Source organism: Cheilinus undulatus, linkage group 18 (assembly GCF_018320785.1).
Source record: "Cheilinus undulatus linkage group 18, ASM1832078v1, whole genome shotgun sequence".
Classification (NCBI taxonomy): Eukaryota; Metazoa; Chordata; class Actinopteri; order Labriformes; family Labridae; genus Cheilinus; species Cheilinus undulatus.
This window is the reverse complement of record NC_054882.1, coordinates 28,059,955-28,078,505: the sequence shown is the minus strand read 5'-3', so window position 1 is coordinate 28,078,505 and position 18,551 is coordinate 28,059,955. Positions and strand designations below refer to the sequence as shown.

Genomic DNA, 18,551 nt, shown 5'->3' with positions numbered 1-18,551 from the left:
TCTTGGCTGTTCCACAGAGCAGAACTAAAAAGTACGGTGATTCTTCTTTCAGTTTTTATGCTCCAAGACAGTTGAACAGCCTGCCAGAGGATCTGAGAGGAGCTGAGAATATTGAGATTTTTAAACGCAAGCTAAAAACACACTTATTCAGTCTGGCTTTTATGTAGTACTTTATAATTTTTAGGACTATACAGATTATCACAATCATTGTTTCTGTTTTATTCTATTTTTTATAGAAATTTTAAATCTTAATTTTAGGGTTTTAAGGTTTTTATTTAACTTTAGTTATGATCATCTATGTTTTATTTTCGTTTTATAGGCTTTGAATTATTTGGGATGTTAAATCTTTTATCATTGCTTTATTTCAAACTTTACTGTTTTTATGCAAATTTTTATGTTTCCTATTTCATCAATTCTTCCCTTTTCTGATTTGTCTTTTATCTCTGTCTCTTTTCTTATCTTTTATCTTTTTAATTGTTTCAGTAAACTACTTGTGTGTGCATTAGTCTCTAAACCTTTTTACCATTATACCTTTTTGTCAATCACTTTTGTACAACCCTGGAAAGCACTTTGAACTGCAATTGAATTTGTTTGAAAGGTGCTATATAAATAAAGTTTGAATGATTGATTAATTGAACATTAATACACATTTTGGCTTTTCGTGTCTGGGAAGAAAAATCTCTGTGAAAGACGTTACAAGAGAATAATTAAATCTCACCTGAGACCTGAACCATTAAGATGAGAGATATAATGAAAAAAAATATATGGTACAGACTGGGTCAGATCTTTTTATGTCTGGGTAGGAGAGATGGGTTTACAGAAGTGGGCCATTTCAGTCCTGTTTTAGCTAGAAATCTTTCTCCTTTGCTCTCTTTCAAGTTCTTTTTTATGGCTATTATTGGCTGTTTTAATAAAACATTGTTTTTTCTTGTTCCCTTAGTCATTCTGATTTGATGTCTTTTGTGAAGCACTTTGGATTACCTTGTTGCTAAAATGTGCTTTATGATTTAACTTGCCTATCCTTTCTTTTTCTTTTTTACCTTTTGTCTACAGGGGGCGCCAAACTACAACAATGTAGTAAAACTAAAAGCTTTACACGGGAGCTTTAACAATCATTAAAATACTTTGAAGCAGTGGTTCTCAACTGGTAAAGCCTCAAAACCCACCTCCACTGCTTTTATTAGAAATAGTGACCTGCTTTTCTTAAAAAGGTTTAAACATTCAAATATATTTCATGAAAAAATGTTTCTGTTTTGAGACTTAGATTGAACAAAAAATCATAAAATTTAACAAAGAGAGAGGACAAAACAAATGCATGAAAAGTAAATCATACATTTGATTTAGCTCAATTTTAGTGTAAAGACTTGTAAATGTTGGCCGTTTCCTGAATATCTTGAGAAATTAAACACATTACCATGGAAAATTAGCTTTGGTAGCAAGATACACGAGCCCAGATCTTGAGGAAACAAACAAAATTTACCCATGAGTATGATAAAATGTTAGGAAGTGTCTGCTTTGGCCTTTGTACGTCACGTACATCATTTTTCCCAGCACACATTTTCACCCACTTTTAAGTCCCGACCCACCAGTTGAGAAACACTTTTTTACTGCTTATGAATGATAATTGTGATACAATTTTTATATTGTTAATAAATGACAGAGTGGGACATAAATGGCCAAGTGCAGGGGTCATCAACCATATTTGTACAAGGTCCAGCTTTTTTCTCGACAGACAGTTTGGGGGCCAGACTTTCAAAGGAACAAATATTAACAGTTTGGTTTAATCAACAAATTATTGAAAAATGTTTCTATTTTCTTTAAAATTTACAATTTTTAGCCTTCAGGCCTGAGATCACCTTTACTGCAGCCAGCCACAAGGGGGCGACTGAGGTGTTTTGGCCACATTTTTCTAGGGCTGCTGTGCTGCCCATCACTAGGTTTGATGCTAGCATGATTTGTGGATTGATTTGTAGATGATTTGTGATTGGTGGAAAATCTGTGCAGGAACAGGTCTTTGGTGTTGATTTTTATGCATGGATTTTACACTTTCAAAGATCCTGATGTGGAAAATTGCTGCAGAAAACAGCAGTGTCGATCAAGAATAGGTCATTCATATATGTTAATCATGAATCATGTTTAATAAAGGCTGATAGGTGGATTTATGTTAAACATTGAGTCGTGAAAACTGTTGCAATTGTACGTAAAGTTGTTGGGGGCATGTGGCTCTTTACTTGCAAGTCTCTAGCCCCTCCAACCCCTCGTTTTGAACCCTATCCACAGTCCTCCTCTATAAATAAAGGTATAAAATACCCAAAATAAAATAAATTAGTGTATGGAAGATTTTCAAACATTTTCCATAACACAGATTCTTACAAAATGTTTGAACTGATGGAGGAAATAAAGGGCAAGACATTATCTACACATATAGAAGACCAGCAAAGGGGACTGAGGTACCACTTTGTCCCCTGGGGTGCCAAAATCAACACAAACTTTAAATCCTCTACAGGAGCTTTAACTCAGTACACTGTATAAGATTAAACAGAGTATCTCAGACAATAAATCAGCATGTTCTTATAAAGTACAATTCCCTTAGTCTTTGTATTTTCAGAGTTAGTTTCAGTGAGGGAGCAGAATAAAAGGAGAACAAAGTCTTTATTCCCCTGTCAAAAACTTCAACACTAAGAATATTGTTTAAAACTCCACGTGTTAACAAAGATGCCTGACATTTCAACCACACACACAAAGCTGTGTCCTGGTTGTTGTTGGGCCCCCGTCACATAACAGCAGAAGGGAGTGGCAACCCTGGAGTGGAATTTCACTTCCTGTATCTCTCTCAGGTGACTCACCTGGGCAATGTCGTCGACAGACCAGTAGGTTTTTGTCGACATCAAACGGAGGAATCTGTGAGAGTTTCAGAGTTTGAGAGGAGCAGAATCGCGTGGACGTTTTGATTTACCTCAGGGTGCAAAGCAGGAAGTCAGGAGGTGCTTTTACTCGTATTTGACGCCAGGTTCATCAGAAGAAAGACGGTGTTGGGTGCCTAAACACACCTGGAACTAGTTTCCTTTTTTAAAATATTACATTGAAGTAGTATTTCTACTCACATAACGGTGGTTTTGGTTTATCTGTGGATTTCACCGGCGGGAAATCAAAAGAGGACTTTTAAAATGTTTTCCCTCCTCAGAGGACAATATGGAGCGTGTGTGTTGCTCCTAATGCTGCTGCGACACTCCGCTTCTGGCCAGGAGGTGGGTGAGGAATGTTTGGCACAGTTTAAGTCGGGTAAGGAGGATTTTGTTCTCGATGCCGATGAGTCTGTGAAAGACGGGGCCACCTTCATTTCATCACCGAAACTGGAGCGATACAAGGACTGCGTCAGCGCGTGCTGCAAAGAGTCAAGGTGTAACGTCGCCTTAATGGAGAAAGGATCCCAGGAGGGTTTGGTCAACTCCTGCTTTCTGTTTGACTGTCTCTACAAAAAGAAATACGTGTGCCGCTTTGTCAGGAAGAAAGGATACATGAATTACATCCTGGGCTCTGTTTATGAGAGCTATCTTCAAGTGGATAATCCTCCAAGTAAGACAAGAAGTTCTTTAATGCGCGTTTTCAAAAACGTGTGTCAAAAAGCTCCATTGACAGATGTATTCAGGGCTTTCCCCTGTTTTAATAAGGCACTGGGTCCCAACCTGGGGGTCCGGGCACCGAAGATTTCAGGGGAGTGTCTGCCCTGTCTGCCCTGTCTGCCCTGGTCTTGTCAAAATGAGATATATTTTTAAAAATATAAGTAAGTCATGATTAGAAACAACGTATGGCGGTGTATTAGGGCCACCATAAAGCAAAAAGGAAAAAAAGAGGATTTTTCTTTAAAGCGAAGTGAAAATTTGGGGGGATACATTTTTAATATTATAAAGTCATGTATTAAAAAAAAAAACAACTCAGTATTTCATTGCTTGAAAAGTCTTAAATTTACAAGAAAAAGCCTGAAATTTCCAAGTTTATAAAGTCTTAAATGTTGACATTAGAAACTCAAAAATGTCAGGTTTTAAAATCACAAATTTCCAGTCTTGCAAAAGGGGAAAAATCTGTTTTCTTGAAAAATTAAAATTGGGAATTTTGATTTTTTTTTTTTTTCTGAAAAAATTAACAGTCTCTATTTATTGAAGTATTTATTAGTCTTTATATGCCATTATAATAATTGGTAGTTTTTACATAGATCCTTTTGCAGGAACAGGTGTGTGTTGGCCTATCATATTGGGGTTTTGTTTATAAAAACAATTGAAATTGATGTGTACAATTGTCAAGTGGGTCTTTTATTTAGATACTTAGACAACTGGGGGGAGGGGGCTTAAGTCAAAAAGGCAGGGAACCGCTGTGGTAATGGACACTATCTGTAGGATCAGTGGTTACTGATACTGGATGATTAAATCATAACCTACATTTTTGGTTAGGGATAACCTCGAATGAATATTGCTGCAGAGTCTACATTTTCTTCTCTAATCTACACAATATAATGTACTCTCACAATTAAATAAATATTTTGCCTCATTAACATCAAGAATTGTTCCAAATTGCTTCAGTGGTTTTAAGATGGTTTGTAATGAGGATACATGAGGCTGCAGATTTAGGGCAGAAACCCTCTGTTCAGCATGTTCACACATGCAGGGCCATTATGACCCCTGCTTCAGGTTTCTGTTCCCCCCCTCTGCCTCCTAAGGAGTTCCAATCAACTTTGTTTACTCGTGTAAAAATTTAAAATGGAGTGTGTTTCAGTGATTTACATTAACACGGCAATGTCTTTACAGATGAATCAGACCATCCACCTATTGCAAACGGAGGTCAGGACCGTGTGGTCCAACCACAGGACACTCTGATGCTGAATGGTATGGCGAGCAAAGATGACAAAGGGATCGTGTCCTACCAGTGGCAAATGCTCACCACATACCCTTATGCTGTCATTGAGGTGAGTGAAGAGACTGCAGTGCAAGTCAGTTCTTCCTTGGGAGCGTCTATTGAATTTCCCCTTTAAAATCTTAGTTATATATGGAAAGTTCATCTGTGTGGAGTCTGAAAATATGCCCCTCTATTCCTTTTAGAAAACCTCCTTTGAGGACCAAATTGAGGTGTCCAATCTGACATCAGGAGTGTACAAGTTCCAGCTGACCGTCACAGACACGATCGGCCAGTTTGACTCCACCAAGGTCACCGTCTTGGTCCTGACTCCGGAGCAGTCTGAGCGTAAGTTTGCAGCTGCATTTTCATCATATGTGAATTTATTAGGGCTGTCAAAATTTTTAATCATGATAAATCTCTAAATTTCTGTAGTTAATTGTAAATAAATGCACCCTTTTAATCAGATTTTAAAATTGCACCATTGTGCATTTTAAATTATTTTTGTCATTTTGTCTGCTGTTTTAACTAAAGGTCATTGACTTCCTGTTTGGATACAGACCCACTTAGATAGAAGATTATGACATGAACTTAACCACAGGAAAAGGAATGTGTTATGGACTGTATGAATGTGTATTTCTGACTAAATTTTTTTACAGTAAAATGGGACACTAAGTTGCAGTGGTGGACATATTTTCCGTCACTGTGGCTGCAGGGAGACACTGATACAGCTTATCCATAGTGTGTTGAAAGGGACAATAAATCATGCAATTAATCGTGACTTAAAAATTAGCTCACTAATTATGGATTAATCGCAATTAACTAGATTAATCTTGATAGCCCTGGAATTTATACATCCTTATTTTCTTTCTCAACATGGATTGCATGACAGCAGACTTATCCTAGAGCATTGATACTCAACCTGTGGCTCTTGAGCCACATGAGGGTCTTTTGTGATCATTTGTGGCACTTTTATGTCTTAATTTGAAATATTATTCCCCCAGAAAACCTTCAAATAAAGGGAAACTTTGATCTCAGAAATTATCCATTGCAAGTCACATTAATCAGTTTGTTTCCCACTTTAATCAGGTGGCTTTAATTGTCAACTTTTACATTTGTTTGTATATTTCCATTGCCCTTATTTTAAAATTTTTGCCATTTTGAATCTATTTTTACTGCTTTAAGCCCACTTATGTCAACTCTTTTTGCCACTTTACCCCTATTTAGGATGCCTTTTGCCACCAAATGCCACTTTTTGCCAAAAATTTTGCCACTCTGTGCTGCTTTTTGCCCATTTTAGCCACTTTCCACTCATTTTCTTGTCATGTTTTTACCACTTTTGACCATTTTACCACCTGTAACTCATTTTTTTGTCACTTTCTGCCCTTTTTGCCACTTTTTCTCCCCATGTTTTTCTATTTTCACCCAGTATTTGGCAAATTTTGCCCATTTTCACCCTTTTTTGCTGCTTTTTGATTATTTTGCCTCCTCCAACTTAGTTTTATTGTCACTTTAACCCATTTTTGCCACTTTTTACCACTTTGATTGTGGCTCTTGCAAATGTGTTTTTCAACAATTTGACTCTTTGTTTGAGCAGGGTTGAGTAACGCTGTCCTAGAGTCATTCAACATCAGCCAACTCAACTAAGCTGAGATTTCAATAAAAAGGCCCTTTATATATAAACTATATACACAGGTTATAAATGTCATATTAAAAGGCTTGCTGATCAAACTGCTTCACATAAAAACAGAAAGACAGGAAATAGCATGAGTTGATGGAAATAGATAAACTTTAAACGTGTAAAAAAGAAAAATATAATTTATCAAAGGTATGAAGAAGAAATGAAATAAAACTCGGAGTCAAGGTATGAATTAGAAAAATGTATACCTGAGCTTAAACAATGATAAAACATTGAATGAGAATAAAACGTGTGTTCCCCACATAAAAGCCAGCTAATCTGACCTTGTGAATTTTATTATCTCCTGTAGATTGGAGCGTTTCTCTGTAAACATTCAAAGAGAGAGAATTTGTCAGAAGTAATGGTTCAGTTTCAGGAGTAAACATGAGTCATGTGTCCACTGTAGGTGTTTGACATTTCTGTCTGCTTATTCAGAGGCAACTGCCTGCCTTATGTTTAATGTTTGGACATGCAGGAGTTAAGGAAAGATGATGCACTGTGCGCCTAATTTTTAAGCACTTTGTTTCATAACTTTTTTTCGTAGTTCTTAAGAACTTGGTTCAGTTTTTATCACTGGTGAGCTTTTCCTTGTTAGTTGTGATCAAACCTGTCTAGGCATGCTCGCCTGATTTCTTTGGACTGAATGACGACACAGTGTGAAGATAGAGAGATAAAAACTCATGTTATAAGAAGATTAGACCAGCTTCCCTGTCAGTGTAATCTTTTAAAAGCTTTTTGTCTTAGAACAGCAGTTTATTAAATGTTATCCCTGCTGTCACGTTCAGTGTCAAAGTCACGTCCATTAATAAACCTCACAGAAAGCTGTGGTGAAGCCGTGTTGAACATTTATGTCTGTAGTTTCTCCTGAAAACGGAAGTGAGTAGTGCAGTTACTTTTTTCCTACCATCCCACTCTCTCCTCCCCCGACTCAACAAAACCTGTCAGTCTGGTTTCAGCCTGATTGCACAAACAAAACGGCGTGTCGCAGCCATGATCCTCCTCTGTATTGATTAAAAGTCTTTGAGTTTTATTGTTTTCAATGCTTTTTTTCTCATGGTTGTGTTTGTATGTTGCTGATTGAGTGTTGGACTAAAAAGACTTTTAACTAATCTGTGGTTCAGTTACTCATTAACAGCAATGAATAGTGTGAGGAATGAGTTTCAATGGAGGTGACTCTACATGTCAATGCTGCCCCATTTCTAGTGCAATAAAGAAGAGTTAGAATTAGGACTAGACACCAGAGGTGGGAGAAGTACACAACTATTGTACTCTACTACAACTATGGTAAAGTACAGTTACTTTGGTTAAATTTTACTGTAGTAAAAGTTAAAGTATAGATCTATATATCTACTCAAGTAAAAGTAAAACGTTGAACATTGAAACTGGATTTTTCCTTATTGACAAGATCAACAAGATTATCAAGAGAACAGATCTCCAGTTAGGCCGTTCAGGTAAAGTTGCACCTCTAAAATACATTAAAATACAGAGAATTTGACAGCATTAACTGAATTTACATAGTTCTATTTAATACTTTAAAAGTGTCTTTGTTGGTCCATGCCACACAAAGTTAAACTACACTTTTGAAAGTGTTATATATTTTATAATATGACAGAGCTGCAGTAACTCTTGAAAATCTGTGAAAGGGTGGCTCTCCTCTAGCAAGACCAAAGCAGAGAGTCAGCCTCATAGCAAGGCAATGCATACAGATGAAGAATATGCACTAAGTGTCCTTCAAAGTTACAGATAGGAACTCTAACCCAGTGGATAACTCCACTCATGTTGCAAATGTGTCTTGCATCTAAAATAACAATAATCCACCAGAAACATGAGCAAAAGAACCCCAGCAGAGATCACTGTACAGCAGGCAGCATGTAAACACAATTACACACGTATAAAACACTTAGCCCAAGGGCATAATGGGGAACTCCACCCACACATCCCCCAAGGATTGAAATGGCAGGGGGCAAAGATTAGATCAGTTAACTCTTTACAGGGGTGAACTAACACTGGTGGATAAACACTGTCAAATAACTCTGACAACACAAAACACCATTTCACTCAGTATGGAGTTAAAATTACACTTTTTAACTGAAATATTTAACCCTGATATATCAATACTCAAAGTTAAAGTACAGTTACTCTGGTTAAAACTTCCTTAATTAGAATTAAGTGCAGATTTCAAAATGTATTCAAAAAAGTCCAAGTACCCAAAAAACTACTCAGTTACAGTAGGCTGTGTAAATTTTTTATCTTTTTTTAAGATTTATTTTGGGCTTTTTCATTTTGACAGAGGAGGACCGTGGACAGAGTCGGAAATAGGGATGAGAGAGCAGGGAGAGCCATGCGATGGGAAAGGGTCACAGGCCAGACTCGAACCCAGGCCGCCCACGTACATGGGGCGCGCCACAAACCACTAGGCCATCTGCTCATCGGAGTAAATCTAATTAGTTACTTTCCACCTCTACTTGGCCCTATTCTGACTTTTCAAGCTGTATACATATTTTATGAAGTGAAATGCAGGGTAAGACAGTATCATTAATAATATAACTGATGTAAATTTGCAAGGAAAAAAACAGGGCTAATGTGCAGGAAAAATGTTTATGCTAAAAACTACTTACTGCAACGTTTCTTTCTTTTTTTTTTTTTTTTAAAGACTGTATTTTGGGGCTTTTTATGCCTTTATTGACAAAGTGGATAGAATCAGAAACAGGGATAAGAGAGCTGGGGAGAGACATGCATAAAGTGCCACATGACAGATTAAAACCCGGGCCAACCGCATACACAGGATGCACCCCAAACCACTTGGCCAACTGCACCGCATTAACATCTGTGAAAATGTTTCTATCTGAAATGAGGTCATATCATTTTTTTAATTAATATGTGTGTTAACACATTTACAGGGAGGTATCAGCTATCTTTTTACAACCATTTTCATAAATGTAATGTTACTTCACATCTTGCTCAGATATGTATGTTTTTCTATTAAAAAGAAAAAGTCAGTCATCTAGCAGTAATGCTCAATTTAATCCAGATAGGAGAAAGGAGCAAAAACATAAACCCCAGGAAATCCAAGCAGATTATACAATATGTATCCTTCCAATGAGTACGGTAATAGCCTCATTCATAAGCCACTATAAATTATCCACTCATACCCTTAAAAGTGGTGATATTGGATGATTTCCAAAAGTAACCCTGTAACTAGTCATCAGAGCTAAATGGCACCACCAGAGTTTTTTATGTTTTGATATTTCAACATTACCTGGTAGTATAGCCAATAAGGAGGGATTTTTAATCAAAGGTATATCAAAGTTATTCAGATAGGAGTTAGAATTTTATTTCTTTATTATTAATACAAATTTTAAAATCCTCATACATGTTTGTGCAACAAGTCATCAATGCCCAATGTTGGGTAAATTTGTGTTTTCATTTATATTAGAAAATTGCTTAAGTGTTGCACTGTGTAAATACATTGGCAATGTTTGGAAAATGGGTGAAACTGGCAGTCCTTAGCAACTCCACCCACTCTCCCAATGCTTCCAGTGTTTGTGTGCAGTTTAGATCTTGCTTACTTTCTTTTACTGTTAACAATTTTACCAAGATCATTAAGTTTCTGTACTTTTTGATATTACAGAATAATCATTAAAGTAACAGATTTCTGCATTTTGAAATATATGGTATATATTACTGTAGATTTTTTACATCATTATATGGCAATGTTGGTGGTGTTTTTTGTTCATTTTGGACAATGTTAGGGAGTTTGTCTGCAATTTCTGGTGATGAAGCATTTGTTGTCTGGCACTTTATGTTTTTGTTGTTGTGATATCTAACTGCTTTGATATGGTTTGTTTTACTAGTGTTGCATCAAAGTATATAATTTTGATACTGTGACAGAAAAAAATCATAAAGATATATAATATGCGTCTTCACCCAGCTTAAAAAAATAGTAATTTTGGTCCATATCCTTCAGCCTTAGTAAAAATACAACTATTCATAGAAAACAGTAAGAAGTGGTACCATGAGAACTAGTTGCATTTATAATTTCCGCTCTTGTACTTGTATTGTCTTGAAATAGCCATTGTGTATGTGAGCACTCTGGTGGTGCTCGGAATATGTTTCATCAACCACAGACAGACGTTTCACATCCCCTTAAAAGCACTCTCTGTCTATCTAAACACATCAGCTCTTGTTTCTCAGAAACATTTCTCTATGAAGAGCATTTTTTGTGTGTAATTATGTGTCTGAAACTCACAAGACAGACAACAAAAGTAGGAAGTTAAGAAAAAACACAAAAAAAATCTCACCACTTCCTTATTCAGATATCAGACAGGACGACTAATAGTTATTAAGACTGTGTTTTATGCATTATAACAAGAATAACATTGTTAGGTGTGTTAGAGCCAGTGAGCTTCCACCAAGAAGTCTGGTTTGGTTCAGTACAGTAGTTTAACATTACTTGTGTTTCCACTGCCAAAGTCCACCCAGCCTTGCTCTTAGTGATGGGAATTGTGGCTCTGTTAAGAAATCAGATCATTTGGCTCTGCCCATTTTGTCCTTTCTGTGTCTACTAAACAACAAAAATGGAAAAAAAAAAAGAAAGCGCTTCTCCTGTTGTTCATATAAGTAAGTCTTAACGCTATCATATAGGGCGAGATAGGTACAGTAGGTACCCCAACAGAAGGGTGCCACAAATGTAGGATGGTATGTATGTGTTATTTTGTACCTTATCCAGCTATTGACAGTGGAAGAGCATTACTGTACCAGAAAAACACCAAGAGTGCTGACCCATTAGGGAGGTATCGGTATGTGACATGTAAGACAGTTTTGAATAACTATCACTATGCTATCACTGACTAAAGTAGGCTATTATTCCTGACACTGAGCCCTGTTGGTTGCTTTTCTTACTAGAACTTTGTGCATGAATCATGGCGTGAGGGGAAACTTAAATCATTAACTCTTAGACTGTGGAGACACTGAAACTGTGTGTCTAAGTCAGAGAATTCCCCCCTGACATTACAGGTACAGTTTGAAGTCGACACACATTTTTAGGGAGAATAAGTAAAAATAACTCAAATAATTGTATTGAACATACATATTCTGTCTCCCCTCAGACCACTGCATGGCTCCAAAGAAGGTCGGACCGTGCCGTGGGGCCTTTCCTCGCTGGCATTATAACGCTGCGTCCGAGAAGTGCGAGGAGTTCACATTTGGGGGCTGCAGGGAAAATCTCAACAACTATCTCACCAAGGAAGAGTGTGCCAACGCCTGCTACGGCTCAGGTTTGTGTGCTCTTGTACATTTTCTGCGCTGCTTTGTTAATGCAGTATGTATTTTCTCATGTATAATACAGGCATGTTTGCTCTGACAATGTGTGTATTAGAAACTTACTATAACGTGTTTTGGCTCTTGTAAGTCAATATATTGGCTGAATATTTTACTTTTTTTTCCCACCCCCATGTAGCACCTGTCCCTGGTGTTTGTTGAAAAGCCTGTTTCAGTATAAAGGCAATAAAATCTCACTGCCAGCACTTCTAAGACACGCCCATTTTTAATCTGTGTCAAGTCTGTACTGTGTAAACACATTTTCTTTAATTGTGTTTATGTAGACATTGCATCCTCACTGTTGGATTTAACTAGTTTCCATGTAGAGATTCTGATTTCTTGTTTCAGTTATCTTTTTTAACTAATTTTGATCTTGCTGTTTGGTTTTCCAGAAAAAAGCAGTAAAACTGGTCGAGGTTTTCCAGTTCCTGACTCTCTAGGTTGGTGAATTCTGATACCTGATGTTTCCTTTACTACTCTGCCCACTTGATATTTGTGTCAACCAGTATGTCTTTTTTAACAACTTGAAAGCTCGTATTTGAATCTTATTTGTGCATTAATCCATGACTGGGTAAAAGGCAACATTTCTGTTCTTTCTCTTTAAACATTATCGATTCTACCAAGCAAAAAAAAAGTCACATGGGCATTTGAATGATGTTTTTTAGCAGTCAACGTCACGGAAAATGGCCATGAAATCAAAATTAACTTTAAGTTGATGAAAGTTTTTAAAGGTGAACATTAGGGCTAAAGTTTTGTTTGGATTTGTAGCAATTACTGAAATTTTAGCAGAAAAATTAGTGGAACCATAGTTGGACATACACCTGTTTGGGGTTTTAAAATGTTGTCTGTGTTAAAACATATGGCAAATTCATCTAGCCAGCTTTACTAGTGGTATTTTCTTTGCAAATAACTCATTATTATGTAGAATAATATTTCTCTACATTGAAGTAAGATGTTGTCACAGGTTTGTAAAAAAATAGTGATCCAGTGGTAGATTTTATTTATTTTTGAAAATTTTAGGGTGTAAGTATTTATATGGGAGTGATCTTTTTAAGGAGTTTTACAGCCTTAGACCAGCTAAATTCTACTTAAGTGGTTTATAAAACACAGTAGTTTTATTTTTACTGTGAGCCTTTTTTCAGAAATTTAATATTTGTGCATTTTATTATGTTTTCTGGTTGAACTGTATTGAAAAGGAAATAGTATAAATAGTAAAAAAATATGTGAATTTAGTCACTTAAAAGGCATATACTATTTTTTTATTTTTAATTGTGAGAGTCATTGGTGCTAAAATTACTTAGTTATTCAATATTTGTGATTATTTTAGGTTAGCTGTTGAATTATAAAATAGAACTGATGGTACCTTCATTACAATATTCTGAAGTCAATCATGTCTTGCCGCTTAAAGAGACAACAATCTAAAGGCAAACTCACCATGTCTTGTAAAATTAATGTTTCATATTTAAATAACTTTTTAATGTACAAATAGATACTCATTATAATGTATATATGATTATTTTCCATCGTTAACTTTTAAAAATGCATATACTCTATGGATTTTTTTTTTTTACCATAAACATGCAAAGAACTATATATGGTCATTTGTTGACCTTGATTTTCACTGTAATAATAAATATATACAGTATATATAAGTGAAGTATTGGGATGTCCACCAATAAAATTCTAGAGCTAAAATGTATTTAGTTCTATAAGGGCCAACCTAAAAGATACAAAAAATAAACAGGCAACTTTAATTTTTCTTTTTTTTTTTTTTTTTTTTACATTAAAAATGTGTTTTTACAAGAAACCTTCTCAGGATGTCTGAGTTTAAAAAGTATCAAATTTACAAGAAAAAAACCTGGAAATTTCCCACTTTATATGTCGTACGTTTTTACATTATTATTTTAAAAAATGTCAAGTTTTGAAGTCATTAATACACAGCATTATCAAAAAGTCAAAAATTTACAAGAAACCAGACTGAAAACAATGGTTTGATAACGCCAGTGTCTTCTGAGTTCGTTTTATCATGATAATCTGCTGGGCACAAGTACTTCCTCATTGCTCAGTCCCTGTAGGTATCATTTGATTAGACTCTCAACTGAAGGATTTATGCTAAGAAAACAGATTAATATGGTATGATTTTTAATTTCACACAATTGGCTATTTTCAACTGTTTGATCTCAGAAATCCCAAGTTTTGGTTTACATAAATGTACAGCTTTAAGGAGAACATTTCATTTTTTTCTTGTAAATTTTAATCTTTTTAAACCTGAAAACGCTTTTCTTGAAAATTAACCAATGCTGTTTTTTTGGACTGGCCCTTAAACAGTGTCATAATAATGGAAAGTTTACAGGTAGATTTTCTGGCATGAACATCTGTATGTAGGGGGATTATGTTCGGAATAGTTGGGTCTCTAAGGAAAAAAGGTTGGGAACCACTGCTATAAAGAGTTAATGCATATACATGTGTAATCAGCCTATCACATGGCAGCAACCAATGCATTCAGGCCTGTAGACATTGTAAAGACTCTGTGCTAAAACTGAAACCATTAGAATGGGTAGGAATGGTGGTTTAAGTAATTTTGAGCATGCCATGATTGTTGGAGGTCTCGTGGTTGTCAGGGCCAAAATGCCTTGTTAATGGCAGAGATCAGAGGAGAATGACCATACTGGTTAAAGCTTATAAAAAAGTAACAACTCAAATAACCAGTCATTACAACAAAGCTGTGACAGTGAGCGTCTCTGAATACCTAGCATGTTGACCCTTGAAGCAGATGGGCTTCAGCAGAAGAAGACTGGCACCGGGGGCCACTGCTGTCAGCTATGAGCAGGGAAACTCTACATGGCCTCACTATTATTGGATGAAAGATGATAGTTTCTGCAGCATTCAAATGGAGAAATCAGAATTTGGCACAGACAACAAAAAATTATGCTATTCCACCAACAACGTTGGCTTATTCAAAATCCTTTGAATCACCTTTCTTTGCTCACTGTGGTTTTGTGGGTCAAAGCTATATTTATGTCCTTATTTTTGGGGGAAAATCACTTTGTAATGCTCAGAAAGACTAGTGGAGCGCTGAGTTATTATTCAGAGGGTTCACCTTTAAGACGAAGCCCTTGTATTACTTTAAGAACACCCCCTGTAACAGCTCAGGTTGATTATGAGTGATAATATCCTCTATGTTATTGTTTCACAGGAGAAAAGTGTGGAGCCCCGTGTACCACCGAGCAGTTTACCTGTGATAACGGCTGCTGTTTGGATCCAGGACTGGAGTGTGACTCAACTCCACAATGCAGCGACGGCTCAGATGAGCAGAAGTGCGAGGACTGTAAGCAATATCTATGCAAACTGGATCTCATTTTCATGGAATTAAAACAACCCTTGTAGGACAGTCATAAAATTTATAAGAAATATAGGCTGACTTGAGTACTGTTCTGTGTTTTCTTTAGTGGACAACAAGTTTCGTATCCTGCTGACGATTCCAGTTGATGAACAAAAAGGTGATTCTGACATAAAACATTTTTTTCTTTGTGCTTTCTGAATTTTAAGCTTTGATGATTTTGTTTAATATTTTACTGCCTACTCATCCCACCTGTTCATCTCTGTGGATCCCAGTGCGCTGCACAGAAGTTCCTGACACAGGAAGTTGCAGGGAGACCATCACTAAGTGGTACTACAACCCCATCCATCAAAGCTGCTTCCGCTTCAACTACGGTGGCTGCCAAGGAAATGAGAACAAATTTGACTCTGAGAAGTCCTGTATTAAAGTTTGCCGTGGAGTAACAGGTGGGTTGTTCTTGATGTTTAAATGCAAATTTAAAAGCATTTTTGCTGCACTTCAGCCCAATACACTGTGCAATTTAAAATATGTACACCTTCTGTGACATTTCACCTTCATGGTGAACATTGCAGAGATGTAAAGCAGGGGACCCCTCCACCTCCTCTGTACCACTTTAGTAGTAAAAAAGGTGTTACAGATACTCGAACAAAATGCAACCAGTTGATTTTTTAAACATTTTTTAATAATTTAATCTTAGTGCTTCATGTTTTTGATGCCATTTTTTCTGATGCAGTGGTATCATTTTTTGTCCACAAGTTGTACAACTTCTGCTTTTTACTGTTGCATCTGATCGTGAACAGTTGCTGTTAATCAGTGAAAAACTGTTATCTGCCATCTCTATTAGAACTGGTCTTTGGGAATGAGTTCCTTCTTGCAGTGAGGCTCATTTCCATGGGAATGAAGCAATTTGGCTCCAAACTTAAGAATCGTCTCCAATTTACATGCATTCAAATGGCACAGGCACACCCAAGATGTGGTCTCATTGGCAGAGCAGTCTGCGCCAACTCATTCTTTGGGCATGCTCTGTGAATCAGACACAGGTTTAGCAGATACAAAAGCAGCCCATCGCTTTAGTGGGTCCAGCCCCAGGTCTCTTCTAAAATAGAATTTCCTGTTTTATTCTGACAAGCTGTTTGTTTAGGAAACTGACACAAAACAACATTTCATTTCACAAAAAAATGTATTATTTCATATTTTGGATCAGAGAAGATTGTATCCTAGAAAAACAAAGATTCAAAAAGTTTTAAAAGGGTTAAAAAACGTTTTGTATTGTTAGAGTGTTGAGGCCAGCTGTGTTTACAACTTTTCTTGCTGCCCCCTTGTGGACAAAACAGGCCACAGACGGTTTAGTCTTTTTAATGGAAATGTGCTTTTTTTTTTTTATTTCATGTGCAAGTTCAGATTTTAACTAGGTCTTTTTTCTTCTTGCAGTAAAGGATGTGTTTGCAAGGCAGAGAGAATTTGAAAGAAGGGTGTCTGAGAGCGAAACAGGTACATAATCCTTGTTCTTTCTCATTTCAGTGTACACTTAAAAATCCTCTACTTCTTAACTCCTACTATGTATAATTTTATACTTAAATGCATGGTCTTAAATTTCAGTCAGAACTTTAACTTCTAGTTTTGTTTTTTCCTGTCCATTTAACAGGTATTCTAGCAATTGCAGTCCTCCTTGGTGCAGCCATCTTCATCCTGCTGTGCATCCTGGTGTACTGCCTCATAAAAGGAAAGAAAAAGTCTCCCCAACACCAGCGTGTGGCTGTCAACAATACTCCAGTCAGCTTTGAGGACAGAGAGCGTCTGGTCTACAACAGCACCACCAAACCCATCTGACCCCATGGTCTTGACTTTTGACCCCCGTCCTGCTGTGTCACACCACTGAACAAACTCAGATTGATGAGAGAGGAAACAATGACTGGAGAGGATCCATTTTTATTTTTGTCCATATATGGATATATTTGTAAGGGTGATACATAAAGAAGGCAGTGATGTCTTTTAATTTTACATTTAGCTCGTTTTTATGCTGTTAAAAACATTGTTGGATATGAGCTTTTACTCAGGTTGAAAAGGAAGGATTTCAGTCATGCAGAGGTAGGAAATCCTTAGATGTCACACCCTTTTTATGCCTGTATTATCAGGTTGAATACAGAATTATTTTCTACTTTGTTGTCAGTCACTTTATTCAAAAGTCTGTTACTGCAGAGTAAAAGTCTAGGGCCCCGTCCTTCCTCTTAACACTGAGCTCTGGAAAATAGTGTGGATGTGTACCCACACTCCTAATCAGCTTCCTAAAATCCTGCCACATCAGCTTCCCATTGTGTCCCTTTGTTTCTATGTTATGTTACCCATTACTCATACATACTCAGTGTTGTACATAGTCTTTAACTTTGAGAAAGATATTTCACAGAAGCTTATTTTGTTGTTTTAGATGTGTTTTTAGAACAAGCATACTGCATACATTCAATGATGCTTAAGGATACATTATAGAGCAGCCTTGTTGTTGAATATTCAACATTTTAAACTTTGTATATATGACCTGATGTAGGTTTTCCTGTAAGTTTGGCCTTATTGTGACATATAAAATAAAAATATCAACTCAAAAGTATTTTTGTTTTGTGAAACAAATAAGCTTGATTTTGAATAAAAACGGTCTTCAGTTTAACAGGAATATTGTATATTTACCTTGTAAATGGTTAAACCCCATTATCAGATTTGTAGTTTGCTTTTGTGCTCTTATTAAAATAAAAGCTTGTTATGCTGCCACACTGGTGTCTGCATAAAAAAGATTAATAGTCATTATGATTTTTTGGGGGAATTTTTGGGGAAATTCATAATCTATTCTGATGCCACTTTATTCACTCTTGGTCGATTATTTACATTCACAACACACATTAATCATTTAAAGTGAACTAAGATGTAAACCAAATTTTCTGATGCACAACTATGACTGTATCTTGAGAATCCTAGAGCTTGAGGCCCCAGATTTTTGTCTACCATTGCCTACTGGCAACCATAACTATAGTGTTGTTGTTTGAATTAGTACCTTTTTAATCTGCAAACTTAAAAAGTATACCTGATTATTATTATATTAAAATATGAAATAGTATGCTGTACTGTGTTGACATGACTCTTAAAGCCAGTTGTTGATCATGTTTTAATCTATCCTGGAATTTAACCTCCTGAGACCCATGTTTTTAGTGTGGTTTTTTTTTTCTATTTCTCGTAGTTATTTTAGATCAGTAGGACCTGATTTGTATAACAAAATAAACATTTTATTTTTACACCAATTTTTTAAAATATCCTTGTATGAGGACAGTGGGTTTATTTTAC

The 18,551-nt window shown here is 36.3% G+C and overlaps 1 protein-coding gene across 1 annotated transcript; it reads left to right on the top strand.

The window, feature by feature from the left end:
* Window positions 1-2,796: 2,796 nt before the first annotated feature.
* spint1a (serine peptidase inhibitor, Kunitz type 1 a) lies at window positions 2,797-18,007 on the top strand. Its single transcript, XM_041813554.1, has 10 exons — window positions 2,797-3,576; window positions 4,803-4,960; window positions 5,094-5,235; window positions 11,674-11,841; window positions 12,277-12,324; window positions 15,081-15,212; window positions 15,334-15,384; window positions 15,500-15,670; window positions 16,656-16,715; window positions 16,870-18,007. The coding sequence occupies exons 1-10, from the start codon at window positions 3,168-3,170 to the stop codon at window positions 17,052-17,054; spliced, it is 1,524 nt and encodes a 507-aa protein (XP_041669488.1). The 5' UTR covers window positions 2,797-3,167; the 3' UTR covers window positions 17,055-18,007.
* Window positions 18,008-18,551: the final 544 nt, after the last annotated feature.

What these genes read in the sequence shown, in the direction of transcription:
- spint1a (XM_041813554.1), top strand. Translation starts at nt 3,168, where the DNA reads ATGTTTTCCCTCCTCAGAGGACAATATGGAGCGTGTGTGTTGCTCCTA. An exon ending in TCAAGTGGATAATCCTCCAA is followed by an intron (nt 3,577 to 4,802) that starts GTAAGACAAGAA and finishes ATGTCTTTACAG; the next exon opens with ATGAATCAGACCATCCACCT. An exon ending in TCCAGTTCCTGACTCTCTAG is followed by an intron (nt 12,325 to 15,080) that starts GTTGGTGAATTC and finishes ATTGTTTCACAG; the next exon opens with GAGAAAAGTGTGGAGCCCCG.